The 15344-nt window shown below is 39.3% G+C and overlaps 1 protein-coding gene across 1 annotated transcript in view; it reads right to left on the bottom strand.

The window, feature by feature from the left end:
* KLHL20 (kelch like family member 20) overlaps positions 1 to 15344 on the bottom strand; it is a 62377-nt gene that overhangs the window by 12210 nt on the left and 34823 nt on the right. The window contains exons 6-8 of the mRNA XM_036756059.1: positions 13741 to 13856; positions 5021 to 5204; positions 1055 to 1198 (exon numbers count right to left, since the gene is read on the bottom strand). Of these exons, the coding sequence (XP_036611954.1) occupies positions 1055 to 1198; positions 5021 to 5204; positions 13741 to 13856 (444 nt within the window). The remainder of the gene's footprint in view (positions 1 to 1054; positions 1199 to 5020; positions 5205 to 13740; positions 13857 to 15344) is intronic.

Raw genomic sequence — 15344 nt, 5'->3', positions numbered from 1 at the left:
TAGCTGTATGACTCTAGGCAAGTCACTTGACCCTGTTTCCTCTAGCTGTGTGACCCTGGGCAAGGCACTTAATTTTTTTTGCCTCAGTTTTCTCACTGTAAAATAATCTGGAGAAGGAAATGACAAAGCACGCCAGTATCTTTGCCAAGAAAACCCCAAATGGGGCCATGAAGACTAGAACACAACTGAAATGACTGAACAAATAAAAAAAAGACAACTGTGTGCAAGGTAGTATAGGGAGATACAAAAGGGAATATTAGAATTAGCCCCAGATCTTGAAGAAGAAAGGGCAAAGCACACACAAATATAAAACTATTTCCATAAAACTACAAAGATTTCAAGAAAGAAAAATATACAAATAAAGGCTAACATGGAGATAATGAACTCACTTTATGTAACTGCAGAAAGAATGCAGAGTGGATGACAGGAGTGGTTAACTAGGGATATGAGAATGATGCTTAGCAAAATTTTTTTAATGAAAAGTCCATTTTTAAAATCCCAACATTATTTCATTGTTGTGATGATGGTAAATAATGGAACACTACAGTTTCTGAACAAATGAAATTAAGAATCATTCTAAGGACAATGGAGAAGCAAATGGTGGGCATGAGCAGGGGATAACACATTTAAAACAAGAAATCACAAAGAAGTGTAATGTCAGAAAAGAAATGTATGAATGAAAAGAAAGATGGACTAATCAGATGGTGAGAATGAAGGATAACTAACAGACACTTGGCAGGCTCTACTGATATCCTTACAATGTGGAATTGCCTTAATTAGTAGTAGAGTTTCAGAGTAACTGAACATTCTTCCTGTTAGTCCTTTGAAAAATGCACTTAACGGTGCCCTGATTATTCCAAACTTACATGTAATAGCTTCTTTTAAAAGATCTCTACATTTCTTTTCATTCAGAAACTTATTTTATTTTAGAATGTAAGATGCCTGAGTATAGAGACAGTTTTGCTTTTTCTTTGTATAAAAAGGCCTAGTGCCTGGCGCACAGTAAGCACTTAATAATTGCTTGATTGATTTAAAATGATTTTTAAAAAATCACCTCTCAACAATATTGAGACAAGAGACGCCATCTTGTCCACCCACAGCATACAGATAACCACCAAGAACTGCTACTCCAACACTAGTCCTGCAGGTGCTGGTGGGGGCCACATCGCTGCTCCACTGATTTGTTTTTGGGTCATACCTGTCAAAATAAATCAACAGCTGAGTTTAGTTTACCCTGCATGTATGAGAAACCTCAAATTAATTTATAAATTCTTGCCAAAGGGGATATATATTTTTCCAAAGCTTTCTATGGTTTTATAATGTCTAAAATAATGTCCATTGGGAAGTACAGTTTTATTAATTATTTCTAGAAACCTAGTACAATTCAGAATCTACATTTCTAAACCTGGATGATAAAAGATAACATTTATACAGTACTGTAAGTTGGTCAGATGCTTTTACTGGATACAGTAGATTATTCTACAGTAGAATATAGAGGAGGACTGAGTGGTGTAATACACAGAGTGCTAGACTCAGAATCAGGAAGACCTGAGTTCAAATTCTCTCTTAGACACTCACTAGCTTTGTGGCCTTGGGGAAATTATTTAATCTGTTAGCCTTAGTTGCCACATTTGTAAAGTGGAGTTAATAAAAGCACCTACCTACCTCACAGGGTTGTTGTGAGGATCAAATAAATTAACACAAATGAGATAATGCAAATCTTAAAATGCTACACAAATGCTATCATTTAGAAAGGTGAAGAACCATTACAGACTATAGAGATGAATGGAAAAGTAAGTGATGATAATCAAAAGAGTTTGTTTAATGATGCAAATCTAAAACTAAATTCTTGACAATTGATTGGCTATTGGGAAGAAAGGTCTTAAGGGAGAAAAAAAGGCAAAAATCACTCTGAGGTTTTAAGCATGAAGAACTAGCAAAATGGTGATGTAGTTATTAATAGAAGCAAGGAAAGCAAGAAGAGGTATAGATTTTAGGCAAAAGTAATTAGTTTAATATTAGATAGAAGCGTCTAGCAGACAGCTGAAAATGTGGGTCTGAAACTCAGGACAGATATAAGATATGCATCATATTCACAGATAGTTGAATGGATGAAATCGACAAAGTTTAGAGAGAGAAGATCGAGACTAGAACTTCTGATTATCTACAATAAGATGGTGAGAGAAGAAAGAAGAGCCAGCAAGAAGATAGAGTATATGTGGCATAGAGCTATAATTACAGAGAGATTCCTTATAAATACAGTAGTCCCTCAGAGGTTTTCATAGATGACATTGTACTGACTACATCAAGCCATGGTATTACACAGCTTCCTAAAAAAAGAGCAATAAACACTCTAAAGTGTTTTCCTAAGTTGATGAAAAGTTGATGAAAGTTGATGAAAAAAGCCTATTGTTCAGACTACAAAATGTAGTGGTACAGACAATCTATACAGGTTGTCTACCAGTAAGTGGAGATCTTGTACAACACAATGCACAATGAGAGGGCCTAGTGCTGAACAGAACAGGTTGAATTATCCTTAGGATACTGCAGAATCTTTTTTGATATCCCCCAAGCTCACTAGGACCCATCTTTTTTAAATACCTATTTTTTTTTCTTGTGGTATTATATAGTTGTGAGTAATGGAACACTAGTCTCTGAAAAACAGAAATTAATCACCCAAAGAGGGAATGAAGAGGCAAATGTTGTGTATGAGCAGACTAGAACACATTGCAAACAAGGAATCTGTAATTCTTTGGAACTGCAAAGGAAAATTACAAAGGTAAATCAGCATAAAGGATATTATAAGAGAAGTGAATGACTAAAAAAGATCGACTTGTTATGAGGTCAAGGGGAGGGATAACCAATAGACAGTTCAGGTGCTATGTACTGGTATTCTTATGATGGTAGGCAAAACTGAAAAAAGAACCTAGCACACTGGGCTGATCCCCATGGCAAAGCTACGAGAGGCATGGAGAAGATTCACACAGGATGGGCAGCCATCGGTGGTTGTAACTGATATCACTGGAGGAAATATTCACATTGATAACAGATAATAAATCCATCTGAATACTGCATAAAGAGTCAATTATCTTAAAATGTTTGTTTTGGAAATGCAAATTTGTTCTGATAAGACTGATATATTAGGGAACATTTTTGAGCAGAATGTGAATTTCAAGTGTGCTTCTATGCAATGTCTTCTGCAGCTTTTACCTTTTCCAGAGAAAACTATACCACTTCACAGTAACTCTCAAACTACCACCCTTCTGGTACTCACTTCCACAAGCAGATTTCAGGGCTCTGTCAAGGTAAAGTACCATCCATATTTATTGTGTATCTTCTGATGCAGAAGGAGGCAGATCAGAAGGACTGGTGCAAACTTCCTCTTCCTTCCAGAGGTCCATAGTTGTGGTCTACCCAACACATCAGCCTGGATAGCTGGGGCACAGGCGGATGCCACCAGTGCTTATTTATTTCTTAAGCATCTAAGATGTATGAAACTGTGCTACGATTTTTATTAGGTTGTTATCTTTTTCCCAATAAGCCCTTCAGTTTATATTGTATGATTTTACATAGTGAGGTGCTTTCTGGGAACAAATATGTCATATTATAGAAGTACAGACTGTATCCTCAAGAAGCTTACAATTCAGAGAGTGCTTTTTTTTTTTTTTAGCAGTTTGGAGATGTAAGAGAGGGGAGAGAGAAGACATAGTAATCTGAGAAAGACTGAGGAAAATTTTTTTAGATCAGGGAAGATATGAACTTTTATATAGGTAGAGGGAAAGGAAATAAAAAAGAAAGGTAGGTAGAGGGAGAGGCAGTAAGAAAGAATCTGCTAAAGAATAACAAATTGAATCGATCCTGAAAGAGGTAGAAAGGGATAGGGACAAGAGCAAAATTGGAAGGCTTGATTTTGTTAAGAAGAAGGGTTGATTGCTTTGAGAAAGGATGGAAAAAGAATAAAAAAGTGAATATACAGAAAAGTTTTAAGGCATAGAAGGAAAGAGTTGAATGAGATGGCCTTGATATTCTCAATAAGGCAGAACTGAGTTTCATCTACTGAATACTAGCAGCATGGTTTGGGGTTTGGGTAGAGTGTAAAAATGTAACATATTCATTCATAGGAAATAAAGATGGGGAGGGAAGGCAGGACTATTTCGTTTTTTGTTTCTGCATCTCTGGTGCCTAGCATAGTGCCTTATACTCTGTAAGGATTTAATAAGTGTTAATTGAATTGGAGCAGCAGTGAGAATTCAGGTGGACCCAATAAGCAGTTTCCTGACTTAATTTAGGATATTCTATGTCTTCTAAAAATGAACAGAAAAAGCAGAGATGGCAGGGGTAACTGAGGGTTGAGAACTGGCAGAAAGTAGAAGGGGAGAAAGATTCTAAGGTGAATAACAAAAGCATTGTTGAACATTGAGCCATCAAGGTGAGTGAAACCAGAATAGGGCTGATAGACCTAATAAGGAATATAAAGAAGTAAAGGTCTGGAGGTTGAAAAGAGAGCAGACCATAGGTTTAAGAGGATAAGGGACTATGACAGCATGTGCATAGAAAGCTGCATTCAGAAAGTGGAATTTCAGGATTCAAGATTTTAAAGACCAATCAAAGGTTGTTCATAGAAACTTAGTGATTTTACTATAACAGGAACAACAGTAAAGTAGGAACTGTTATATCTATTGCCTAAATTCATGTAAAGACTGAAAGCTTTCAGACCAAATATGTACAACCAGCAGTGAGGTGGTGCAGTGAATAAAGTACTGCGAATGGACTCAGGAAGACCTGAGTTTGAATCTGCCCTCAGACATTTGTGAGCTGTGTGACCCTGGGCAAGTCACTTCACCTCTGCTTGCTTCAGTTTCCTCAACTCTAAAATAGGGATAAGAACAGCACCTCCCTCCTAGGGCTGTTGTGGGGCTCAAGTGAGATGACTATATAGTGCTTTGCACAGAGTAAGTGCTATACAAATGTTAGTTATTACTATTATTAATAGAGGAAAAAAAACATTGCTTCCACCTACCTTTCAACACTGTTGAGATAAGAGGATCCATCATGGCCTCCTACTGCATACAAAAGGTCATCAAGAACACTGACTCCAACCCCACAGCGTCGTTTGCTCATTGATGCCACCATTCTCCACTCATTGGTCTGTGGGTCGTATCGTTCCACACTAGAAATGGCATCCCCACTACACCAGCCACCCACTGAGGGAAACAAAAGAAAAGGAAGGTCAAAAACACAGACTACATCTCTATAAGAAAGAAGAAGTGTTTAAATCTTGGCCCAGTACCAAGTTTAAATGAGAAATATTTTTTGAAAATATTTTTTTTTGTTATTTAAGAAATATCAAATTATGCTCTTAAAGAAAGCTTAGTTCTTATCTGGGACTTTCTCACCCCCATGTATTTTACATATTCAAAAGGAGATTGAAGCAGAAACAGGAGTAGATGGTAAAAACCTGCTTTTTTTTCTTCTTTATTACTATACATAGGTTAATAAATTTATTGGGGGTTTTTGTTCTAGCCTTTTACCTTCTCTGAACTCAATATCTTGTCTCCTTTCAACATTTCATCTCATCTCATCTCTGTCTACTATATCTAACATGTACTTCCTCCTCACTTCCACCCTTAAGAATTTCTCGTTTCTTTCAAACATCAGTTAAGATGCTACCTCCCTACATGAAGCCTTTCTTGAAATTATTTTGTACTTACTTATTTGAGTATATGTTGTATTCCTCAGAAGAATATAAGCTATGTGACCTTGGACAAGTCATTTGGATTCTAAACTCAGATTCTTCATTGATAAAATAGGTATAGCAATAGGGTGGGGATCAAATGACATAGTATAGGTAAAATGATTTGTAAATATAAAGCATTACATGAATATAAGTTATTGGTACTACCATTACTTTATTTTACTTTCAAAGACTAAATCAGGAAGTCAAGTACACTAAATAGACTTAGAGAAAGCTTCTGGGTAAGACGATAAATATTAATCCTTGAAATGCTATTTTGCGATTTATGTAAAAAGTTCCTACGAAATAGGAAGCCATCCAAAATCTAAAAGCAATTCTGTTGCCAACACTGTGGTTAGCAGTGACAGTGGAATTCTGCTTGCTTACCAGACACAGATGGCCTTGATATTCTCGAAAGGTAAATGTGGCAAACATTAAGGTGACCATTAAAAACTGATTTCAACAGGAAGAAATGGTTCAGAATCAAACGAATACTGTTGCATAAACTGTACTTCCGAGCATTCCCAATGCTATGTAGTGACGTAAAAAGCACTGTGATCTCCTAAGCAATAATGGTGTAACTGGGAACATGGCTAGTCAGCTTATTATTATTATTATTATTGTTGTGGTTGTTGTTAGCTGAGTGTTGACCGCACACTCAGCACAGCAAAGCATGTCCAAAGCCACTGCCCTTGGGACTCATCATCTAAGTTTATACGGGATGTAATTATGGAAAGATATTCCATATAAGGTGGTAGGGGAGTCCCCAAAACGTATGAGGCTATCTTATAAAAAACTACTTCCAACGTAGCTTTGAACTATACAATTTCCCAGACTTAGGACAGGAAGGGGCCTTAGAGGCCCAGAGAAGAAAAGGAACTTGCTTATGGTCACCCAGGCAAGTGAGGGGCAGAACTGGGATTCACACTCTAAATCCTGAGCTCTCTACACTGAGCCATGATGCTGCCCCTTCATTAGTCAACCAACAAGCATTTAAAGAGAATTTTTTATGTGCCAGACACTTCTCTGGGCACTGAAGACAAAAAAGCAAGCCAATCAGCACTCTCAGGGACTTTCGTTCTACAACAGGAGAGACAACATGGATACAGATAAGGCCATACAAAATGAAAACAAGATAGTTTTGTGAGGGTGGGCACTAGCAGCGAGGACTGGAGGAAATCTGGAAAGGTTTGTATTGTGTAGAAAGGGGTGCTTGGACTTAGGCTTGAGGGAATCCAGGGATTCTAAAGAGGTGGACTCAAAGGGGAATGGTTAGTTTTGCTTTGGGCATGTTGTATTAGATATCCATGGCACATCCAGTTCTAAATGTTCAAAAGGCAGTACATTATAAAAGACTGGAGAACTCAGGAGAGAGACTAGGGCTAGATATGTAGTGGGGATGGTAAGATCTACTGAGGGTTTTTTTTTTATGATGGGGAAATTTGTTTTTAATCAACAATGAAGCAACCACTAGATCTGAGGTAATCTCTAACTGAAGACTGGACAGAGAAAGAATGATAATGGTGACAAACTGCTGGAGAAGATGGGATGAGAGAGTCGAGGGTCAATGTAAAGGGGCTGGCTTTGGCTAGGAAAAGAGTCATCTCTTTATCAAAGGCCAGAGTAAAGGAGAAAGTGATGATGTCGGGGGGGTCTTAAAATGTAGCAAAGAGGAGAAGAAGGTGCCTCTGGCTTATAGAAGATAAGCCAGGTTGGCTGGAAAATTGAGTGTGAGAAGGGAAACAGAAGCCTAAGAAGATAGGCTGGAGCCAGACAATGAAAAGCTTTAAACATCAGGCAATAAAGCTTTTATAGTAGGGGAGTGACGTGGTCAGATGACCTTAAGAAACATTATTTTGTTTGTATAGAAGAGTAATCAAAAAGTTGGGGATCCAGTTAGGAGACTTGCAATAGTACAGGTGACAGGTTATGAACTGATGGCTGTGTGAACGGAGAGAAGGAAAAGATGTAAGATATGCTGTGGAGGCAGAATGAATAAATTAATTAAAAAGCATTTATTAAGTACCTACTATGTACCATGAACCATCCTTGGTGCTGGGGATATAAATAAAAAAGTGAGACAGTCTTTGCCCTCAAGATGCTAGTATCCAAATCAGGGAGACAACAGATACATGGGAATGATGGCCAGGGAGGGTAGCCTTGGTCCAGGAAGCTCAGGAATGGAGGGGAGTCACATAGCAGTCAAATGTCACCTCTTCCAGAAGCAAGAGTAGCAATGATTTGATTACTGTGTCCAGAGCAAGAAGTGGAAGAGGATGGGGAGGATAGGTGGCAAAATATTTGAGTGGATAGGTGTTAAGAATGCTCTGGGGCCAGATATAATGGGTGAGTTGAGCTTGCATTCATCAATCAGGAAAAGTTAGCCCGAAACTAGTATTAAAAAGCTCCCCTCAAGGTGGGGCAGAGGGAAGGAATCCTTTTAAGGTCAGTTTTGAAGGCTGTTGTTCTGAGAATGAGACAGCAGATATAAAATGTCTGGGGTTGTTATTCATCTTTTGTTCTTGAAGAGGACCATGACATCAGGAAGGTGATGTCATGTCTTGCAAGTGAACTAGATTTAAGTGGAAGGCACCTAACCTCTCATTTGTAAAATGCTAATAATACTGATAGCACCTCATAATGTTAATGTGAAAATCAGATGAGGTAACGTAATAAAGTATATTGCAAGTACTGTGTAAATATTAAGAGAAGTTGAAAGACATGGATTACTCTGGTAAGGTAAATTCTTGTTCAGAGGAACAAGTGAAAATAGAAAGTATCACTCTTTAGGAAAGGTGAGAATGAGTAGACTAACACATAAAACACCAGGAATTTCAGAGAAGCAGAGTGATAAACATAAAAAAAATGCATAAGCAAAAACAACAAGATGGTAATGTGAGATCTAAATAATGGCTAGCTCCTCTTCTCCAATGGTATCCTCATGATATTAAAATGAGGCGGGTAGGGCCCTAGCATGTTGGGTGGGTGGACAACAGTCATATTGGTTGTCACCTGCATTGTATGCCCATGGGTTCAGAGATCCATTTGAATATAAATATCTGTTATATGGCAAATGTCTCTCTGATCCTCTTAATCTATATCCTCACCTATCCTTTCTTGGTTCCTTTTAGTCTCAGAGAATGAGGCCTTTTTCCTTAATGAAGGACTAGCTCTGAAACCATAGTTCCCCATCTGTCCCACCTCTTCTGTTACTTTGTTCCCATGACCATTCTCCTCTTAGATATATTTTCAGTATTTCTGTCTTTTGGGTCTTTTCCTTCCACTTAAAAACATACTAAAGTCTTCTTTATGTTAAAAAGCAACAACTTTTCCCTTAACTCTGCTACTGTCTAGAAATTCTCCTCTTTACTGCTTATCTTCTATAGAGAACAGTCTATCCTTGTTACCTCCACTTCTTTATTAATCAATCAACAAGTGTTTATAGGCATTAAGTGCCTACTGTGGGCTGGGCACTGCGGTAGGGGTTTAGCATACAGACAAAAAAGGAAAAAAATTCCTGCTCGAAGAGTTTACATTGCATTGTGTAAAATAATACGTATTCGTATAAGTATGTGCTGAATGCATATGGAGATTAAATATGAAAAAATGTAATAAGGTAGCTAAATATAAAGTAGTTAGGTAGTGATGGCACTAACAGTTTGGAAGGATAAAGAAAGAAATCATGAAGAAGGTGGTGCCTGAGCTACATGTTGAAGAAAGCAAAGGATTCTCTAAGGCACAGGAGAGGAGAAAGTCTATTGCAAGATGGAAGATGGACAGTGCAAAAGGTGTGCTATGTGCGAGTAAAAGACTTTGGGGGCAGAGCCAAGATGGTGGCGGGAAAGCAGGGACTTGCTTAAGCTCTCCCCCAAATCCCTCCAAACACCTGTAAAAACTGGCTCTGAACAAATTCTAGAGCTGCAAAACCCACAAAATAGCAGAGGGAAGCGGGTCTCCAGCCCAGGATGGCCTGGAAGGTCGCTGGGGAGGGTCTATTGCACAGTGCTGGGAGAGGAGCTCAGGCCAGTGCAGGCTGTGCCAGGACAGACCAGACAGGGAGTTGGCCCACAGCAGGCCCCAGGGCCATGAATCATTGAGCTGTGGCAGTTACCAGACTTGTCAACCCACAAACGACCATGGAGCAGGTTAGTGGGAAACTGCTAGACTAGGTTAGAAAGCAGTCAGCCCCAGCCCTGGGGGTGGTGGAGGTGCTGCGGTGGTGGAGCTCCAATGTCAGCTGCTTCCGGAGTCCCTGGCTCACATGGTGGAAGGAATCAAGCAGCAGACTAGAACGGGAGTGCAGGGCTTGCTTTGCCCTGCTTGGGTCTGGGTCACGGTCCTGGTTGGCGGTTCTTGGGGGAAGAGGAGCACTGGTGTGGTACAGCATGCTGTGTAGAAGTAGCTCTGAAAACAGCAGTGCAGCCCCTAAAGCTTCGGACAAAGCACTCTCTACTCTACAAAAAGTCACACCCTGACAAAAAGCTCAAGGGTCAAGTAGTTGGCTGAGAACATGGCCAGGCAGCAAAAAAGGATGCAGACTAGATTCACACTCTAGAATCTTTTTTTGGTGACAAAGAAGACCAAAACATACAGCCAGAAGAAGTCAACAAAGTCAAAGAGCCTACATCAAAAGCCTCTAAGAAAAATATGAATTGGTCTCAGGCCATGGAAGATCTCAAAAAGGATTTGAAAAAGCAAGTAAGAGAAGTAGAGGAAAAATTGGGAAGAGAAATGAGAGAGAAGCAAGAAAAACCATGAAAAACAAGCCAATGAAAAAATAAATAAATAAATAAAAAACAAACAAAAAAAAAGAAGTCAATGACTTGCTAAAGGAGACCCAAAAAAATACTGAAGAAAATAACACCTTAAAAAATAGACTAACCCAAATGGCAAAAGAGCTCCAAAAAGCCAATGAGGAGACGAATGCCTTGAAAGGTAGAATTAGCCAAATGGAAAAGGAAGTCCAAAAGACCACTGAAGAAAAAACCACCTTAAAAATTAGATTGGAGCAAGTGGAAGGTAGTGACTTTATAAGAAATCAAGATATTATAAAACAGAACCAAAGGAATGAAAAAAATGGAAGACAATGTGAAATATCTCATTGGAAAAACCATTGACCTGGAGAATAGATCCAGGAGAGATAATTTAAAAATTATTGGACTACCTGAAAGCCATGATCAAAAAAAGAGCCTAGACATCATCTTTCAAGAAATTATCAAGGAAAAGTGCCCTGATATTCTAGAGCCAGAGGGGAAAACAGAAATTGAAAGAATCCACAGATTGCCTCCTCAAAGAGATCCCAAAAAGAAATCTCCTAGGAATATTGTCACCAAATTCCAGAGCTCCCAGATCAAGGAGGAAATACTGCAAGTAGCCAGAAAGAAACAATTTGAGTATTGTGGAAACACAATCAGGATAACACAAGATCTAGCATTAACGGATCGAAGAGCTTGGAATATGATATTCCAGAGGTCAAAGGAGCTAGGATTAAAACCAAGAATCACCTACCCAGCAAAAACTGAGTATCATGCTCCAAGGCAAAATATGGACTTTCAATAAAATAGAGGACTTTCAAGCTTTCTCAGTGAAAAGACCAGAGCTGAATAGAAAATGTGACTTTCAAACACAAGAATCAAGAGAAACATGAAAAGGTAAACAAGAAAGAGAAATCATAAGGGACTTACTAAAGTTGAACTGTTTTGTTTACATTCCTACATGGAAGGATGATGTGTGTAATTCATGAGATCTTCCTCAGCATTAGAGCAGTTGAAGGGAATATGTGTAGGTATATAGACAGAGGGCACAGGGTGAGTTGAATATGAAGGGATGATATCTAAAAAAAATAAAATTAAATTAAGGGATGAGAGGGAATATATTGAGAGAGGGAGAAAGGGAGAGACAGAATGGGGTAAATTATCTCACATTAAAAGTGCCAAGAAAAGGCAGTTCTGTTGAAAGGGAAGAGGGGGCAGGTGAGGGGGAATGAGTGAATCTTGCTCTTATTGGATTTGACTTGAGGAGGGAATAACATACACAGTCAATTGGGTATCTTACCCTACAGGAAAGTAGGGGGGAGGGGGATAAGAGAGGGGGATGATAGAAGGGAGGGCAGATAGGGGGAGGTGGTAATCAAAAGCAAACGCTTTTGAAAAGGGACGGGGTCAAGGGAGAAAACTGAATAAAGGGGACAGGATAGGATGGAGGGAAATATCGTTAGCCTTTCACAACATGAGTATTGTGGAAGGGTTTTAAATAATGATACATGTGTGGCCTATGTTGAATTACTTGCCTTCTTAGGAAGGGTGGGTGCAAAGGGAGGAGGTGAGAGAATTTGGAATGCAAAGTTTTAAAATCAGATGCTCAAAAGAAAAATGTGTTTTTGCATGCAACTGAGAAATAAGATATACAGGGAATGGGGCACAGAAATATATCCTGCCCTACAAGAAAGTAAGGGGAAAGGGTATGGGGTGGGGGAGTGGGGTGACAGAAGGGAGGGCTGACTGGAATGGGGCAATCAGAATATATGCCATCTTGGAGTAGGGTGGAGGGTAGAAATGGGGAGAAAATTTGTAACTCAAAATGTGGAAATCAATGTTGAAAACTAAAATATCAAATAAAAAGTTAAAAATTCTAAAGGGACCCAGGTACATGTTATTATTGTAACTTGATTTAAGCAAGCTGAGTCTTTAAATAAAGGTGTACAATCATATCTAAACAAAAAAAAAGTTTCTATTTTTTCCTAGTGATAGACATAGGAACCACTTGTTACTGAGTAAGGGAGTGATATGACCTGACTTGGGCTTAAGGACAATTCGCTGGGCAGTTTTTGAACATGAAAGTAGAATACATGCAGGTGATGGCAAGAACAAAGATGTTAGCATTGCTGTATGTGGAAGAGGAATGGAGGGACATGTAACAGGGTCAGAGCTAGAAGGGAACTTAGAAATTATTTAATCCAGCTTGCTCATTTTACAGATGAGGAAATTGAAGCCCAGAGAAAATAAGTGACTTGCTCACAGTCATGTAAGTGGCATAGCTAAGATTCAAACCCAGATGTTTTAACTCCCAACTAGTCTTCTTTCCAATGTACCACAAATGGTGGAAGTTTTTGCAGAGGTAGGTTGTATTTCATTAATAGAAAAAAACTTCCTCACAGTTAGAACTCTCCAGAAGTTGAATGGGCTGCTTTAAGAGTAGAATTCCCCATTAATGGAGATCTCCAAACAAAGGCAAAGTGGCTTCTTGTTAGCAGGGATACTGCAGAGGAAAATCTTGTTCAGATACGTGTTGTGCTAGATGATTTCTTTAGTTTCTTCCAAATCAGATTACACAACTCAATCAAGAGGAAGAAGGGGTTTCTCCAGTTTTATTAAGTAGACTAAAATGTAGCAAATGTGAGATGAGATGTGACAGTAACACATCTGAGGTACTGTCATAACAGAAAGCATAAAGTGTACTTAAAAAAAAAAGACAGGTAACAAATAAATACGGGTTTGTGTTTATTCTGTACCTAAGAGAGAAAGTGCTCTAATTTCTTTGTTGAGGCAGAAATATTCCTACAACAGAGAAGGAGAAATCATTAAATTACTCAACTTCATAAAAATATCCCTTAAGAATATCCATTATCCCTTGATTGTTATTTCTCTACTCACCAAAAAACCTTTTGATTTTTGTTTTCTTAAGTAAACTTACCCAATGGGAGGTGGAAAAACAATACAATTTATCAGGCCAGGTAAAGCTCCTATAAATGCAGTGGCATTCTAGCTCATGAATAGTTATCGTCTGAATTTGGTTAGTGTCAATTCATTGCCCAGAAGGTGATCAACCCTACAATACTGACATTCCAAAGGTGAACCCCAGCTTGTTAAGATGGAAATCCTATCCAAGAACAAGGCCTGGCCAGTCAGTCTCTTCTTTTCTCACATTACTTTCTAATCATAGAGTTTGTACAGCAATGGGTACCATAGGTAGACGTTGATCACACACCAATCACATTGGACACAAACCTGCAAACAGTACCTCTCCACATCGAATAGGTTTTCGTGGACGTGTCCTTGGTCCTTGCATCAGTGGTCGTTCTTGTGGCAGTAAAAGGTAATTTTTAGCTTCATCCACCAGGTCTCTGGGAGAAGAAAGACAACTTTATTTTAGAGGTCTGAGTAACACTATCAAGCTTTAACATAGTTTAGGAATGTAATTTGATGAAAACCTCAAGCATATATCAAACTAAGTTACAAATGTCAGCTACTATAAAAGATGATAAGAACAATAGCACACATCACACTATGAGTTGTTTTAGTTATTATTTTCATCATGAATCCGCCTTTTCAGTTCTGCTTTAACCTGGAACATGAATATGAACCTTTACAAAATAAAAAGTTTTAGTTTGGGACAAAAAGTACCTTAACAAGAGACTGAACTAAATGTGTAATACCAGTTGCCATGTCTGTATAGTTTTTTTTTTTGTTAAAATATATTTTGTTGGGGGGCGGAGCCAAGATGGCGGCTGTAAAGCAGGGACTAGCGTAAGCTCCCTGCCAAGTCCCTCCAAAAACCTATAAAAAATGGCTCTGAACCAATTCTAGAACTGCAGAACCCACAAAATAGCAGAGGGAAGCAGGGCTCCAGCCTAGAACAGCCTGGATGGTTGCTGGGTGAGGTCTATCACGCACGGAGCTGGGAGCGGAGGGGAGCAGAGTCCAGCATGGCCCGCGCAGACCAACCAGATCAGGAGCCAGGCGGGGTGGGCCCTAGCGCCCTGAATCAGTGAGCTGTGGCAGTTGCCAGACTTCTCAACCCACAAACACCAAAGACAGCAGAGAAGGTTAATGGGAAAAGCTGCTGGGGACAGGTTGATAGAGTTTGACGTTCTGCCACTGCCCCCCGGGGACAGCGGAGGTGGGGCAGCTACAGAACTACAGCTGCAGTTGCTTCTGGCCCCAGGCCCACCTGGTGGGAGGAATTAAGTGATGGATCACAGCAGGAGTGCAGAACCTGCTGAAGATCTGAGTCCAGTCTGGGTTGGGGGTTCTTGGGGAAGGAGGAATGCTGGTGTGGCAGAGCTGGCTGTAATAGCTCTGAAATCAATAGCGCATCCTTCAAGCTTGGAACAAAGTACTCTTTACTCTACAAGCAGTCATACCCCGCTGAAAAACTCAAGGGTCAAGTAAGTTGGCTTGGAACATGGCCAGGCAGTGAAAACGCACCCAGATTCAGTCTCAGACTTTGGAATCTTTCTTTGGTGGCAAAGAAGACCAAAACATACAGCCAGAAGAAGTCAACAAAGTCAAAGAACCTACAACAAAAGCCTCCAAGAAAAACAGGAACTGGTCTCAGGCCATGGAAGAGCTCAAAAAGGAGTTGGAAAAGCAAGTTAGAGAAGTAGAGGAAAAATTGGGAAGAGAAATGAGAAGGATGCGAGAAAACCATGAAAAACAAGTCAATGACTTGCTAAAGGAGACCCAAAAAAATACTAAAAAATATACTGAAGAAAACAACACCTTAAAAAATAGACTAACTCAAATGGAAAAAGAGCTCCAAAAAGCCAATGAGGAGACGAATGCCTTGAAAGGCAGAATTAGCCAAATGGAAAAGGAGGTCCAAAAGACCA

Source organism: Trichosurus vulpecula, chromosome 4 (genome assembly GCF_011100635.1).
Source record: "Trichosurus vulpecula isolate mTriVul1 chromosome 4, mTriVul1.pri, whole genome shotgun sequence".
NCBI classification, from domain to species: Eukaryota; Metazoa; Chordata; class Mammalia; order Diprotodontia; family Phalangeridae; genus Trichosurus; species Trichosurus vulpecula.
Note: the sequence above shows the minus strand (reverse complement) of the source record. Positions and strands in the feature narration are given on the sequence as shown.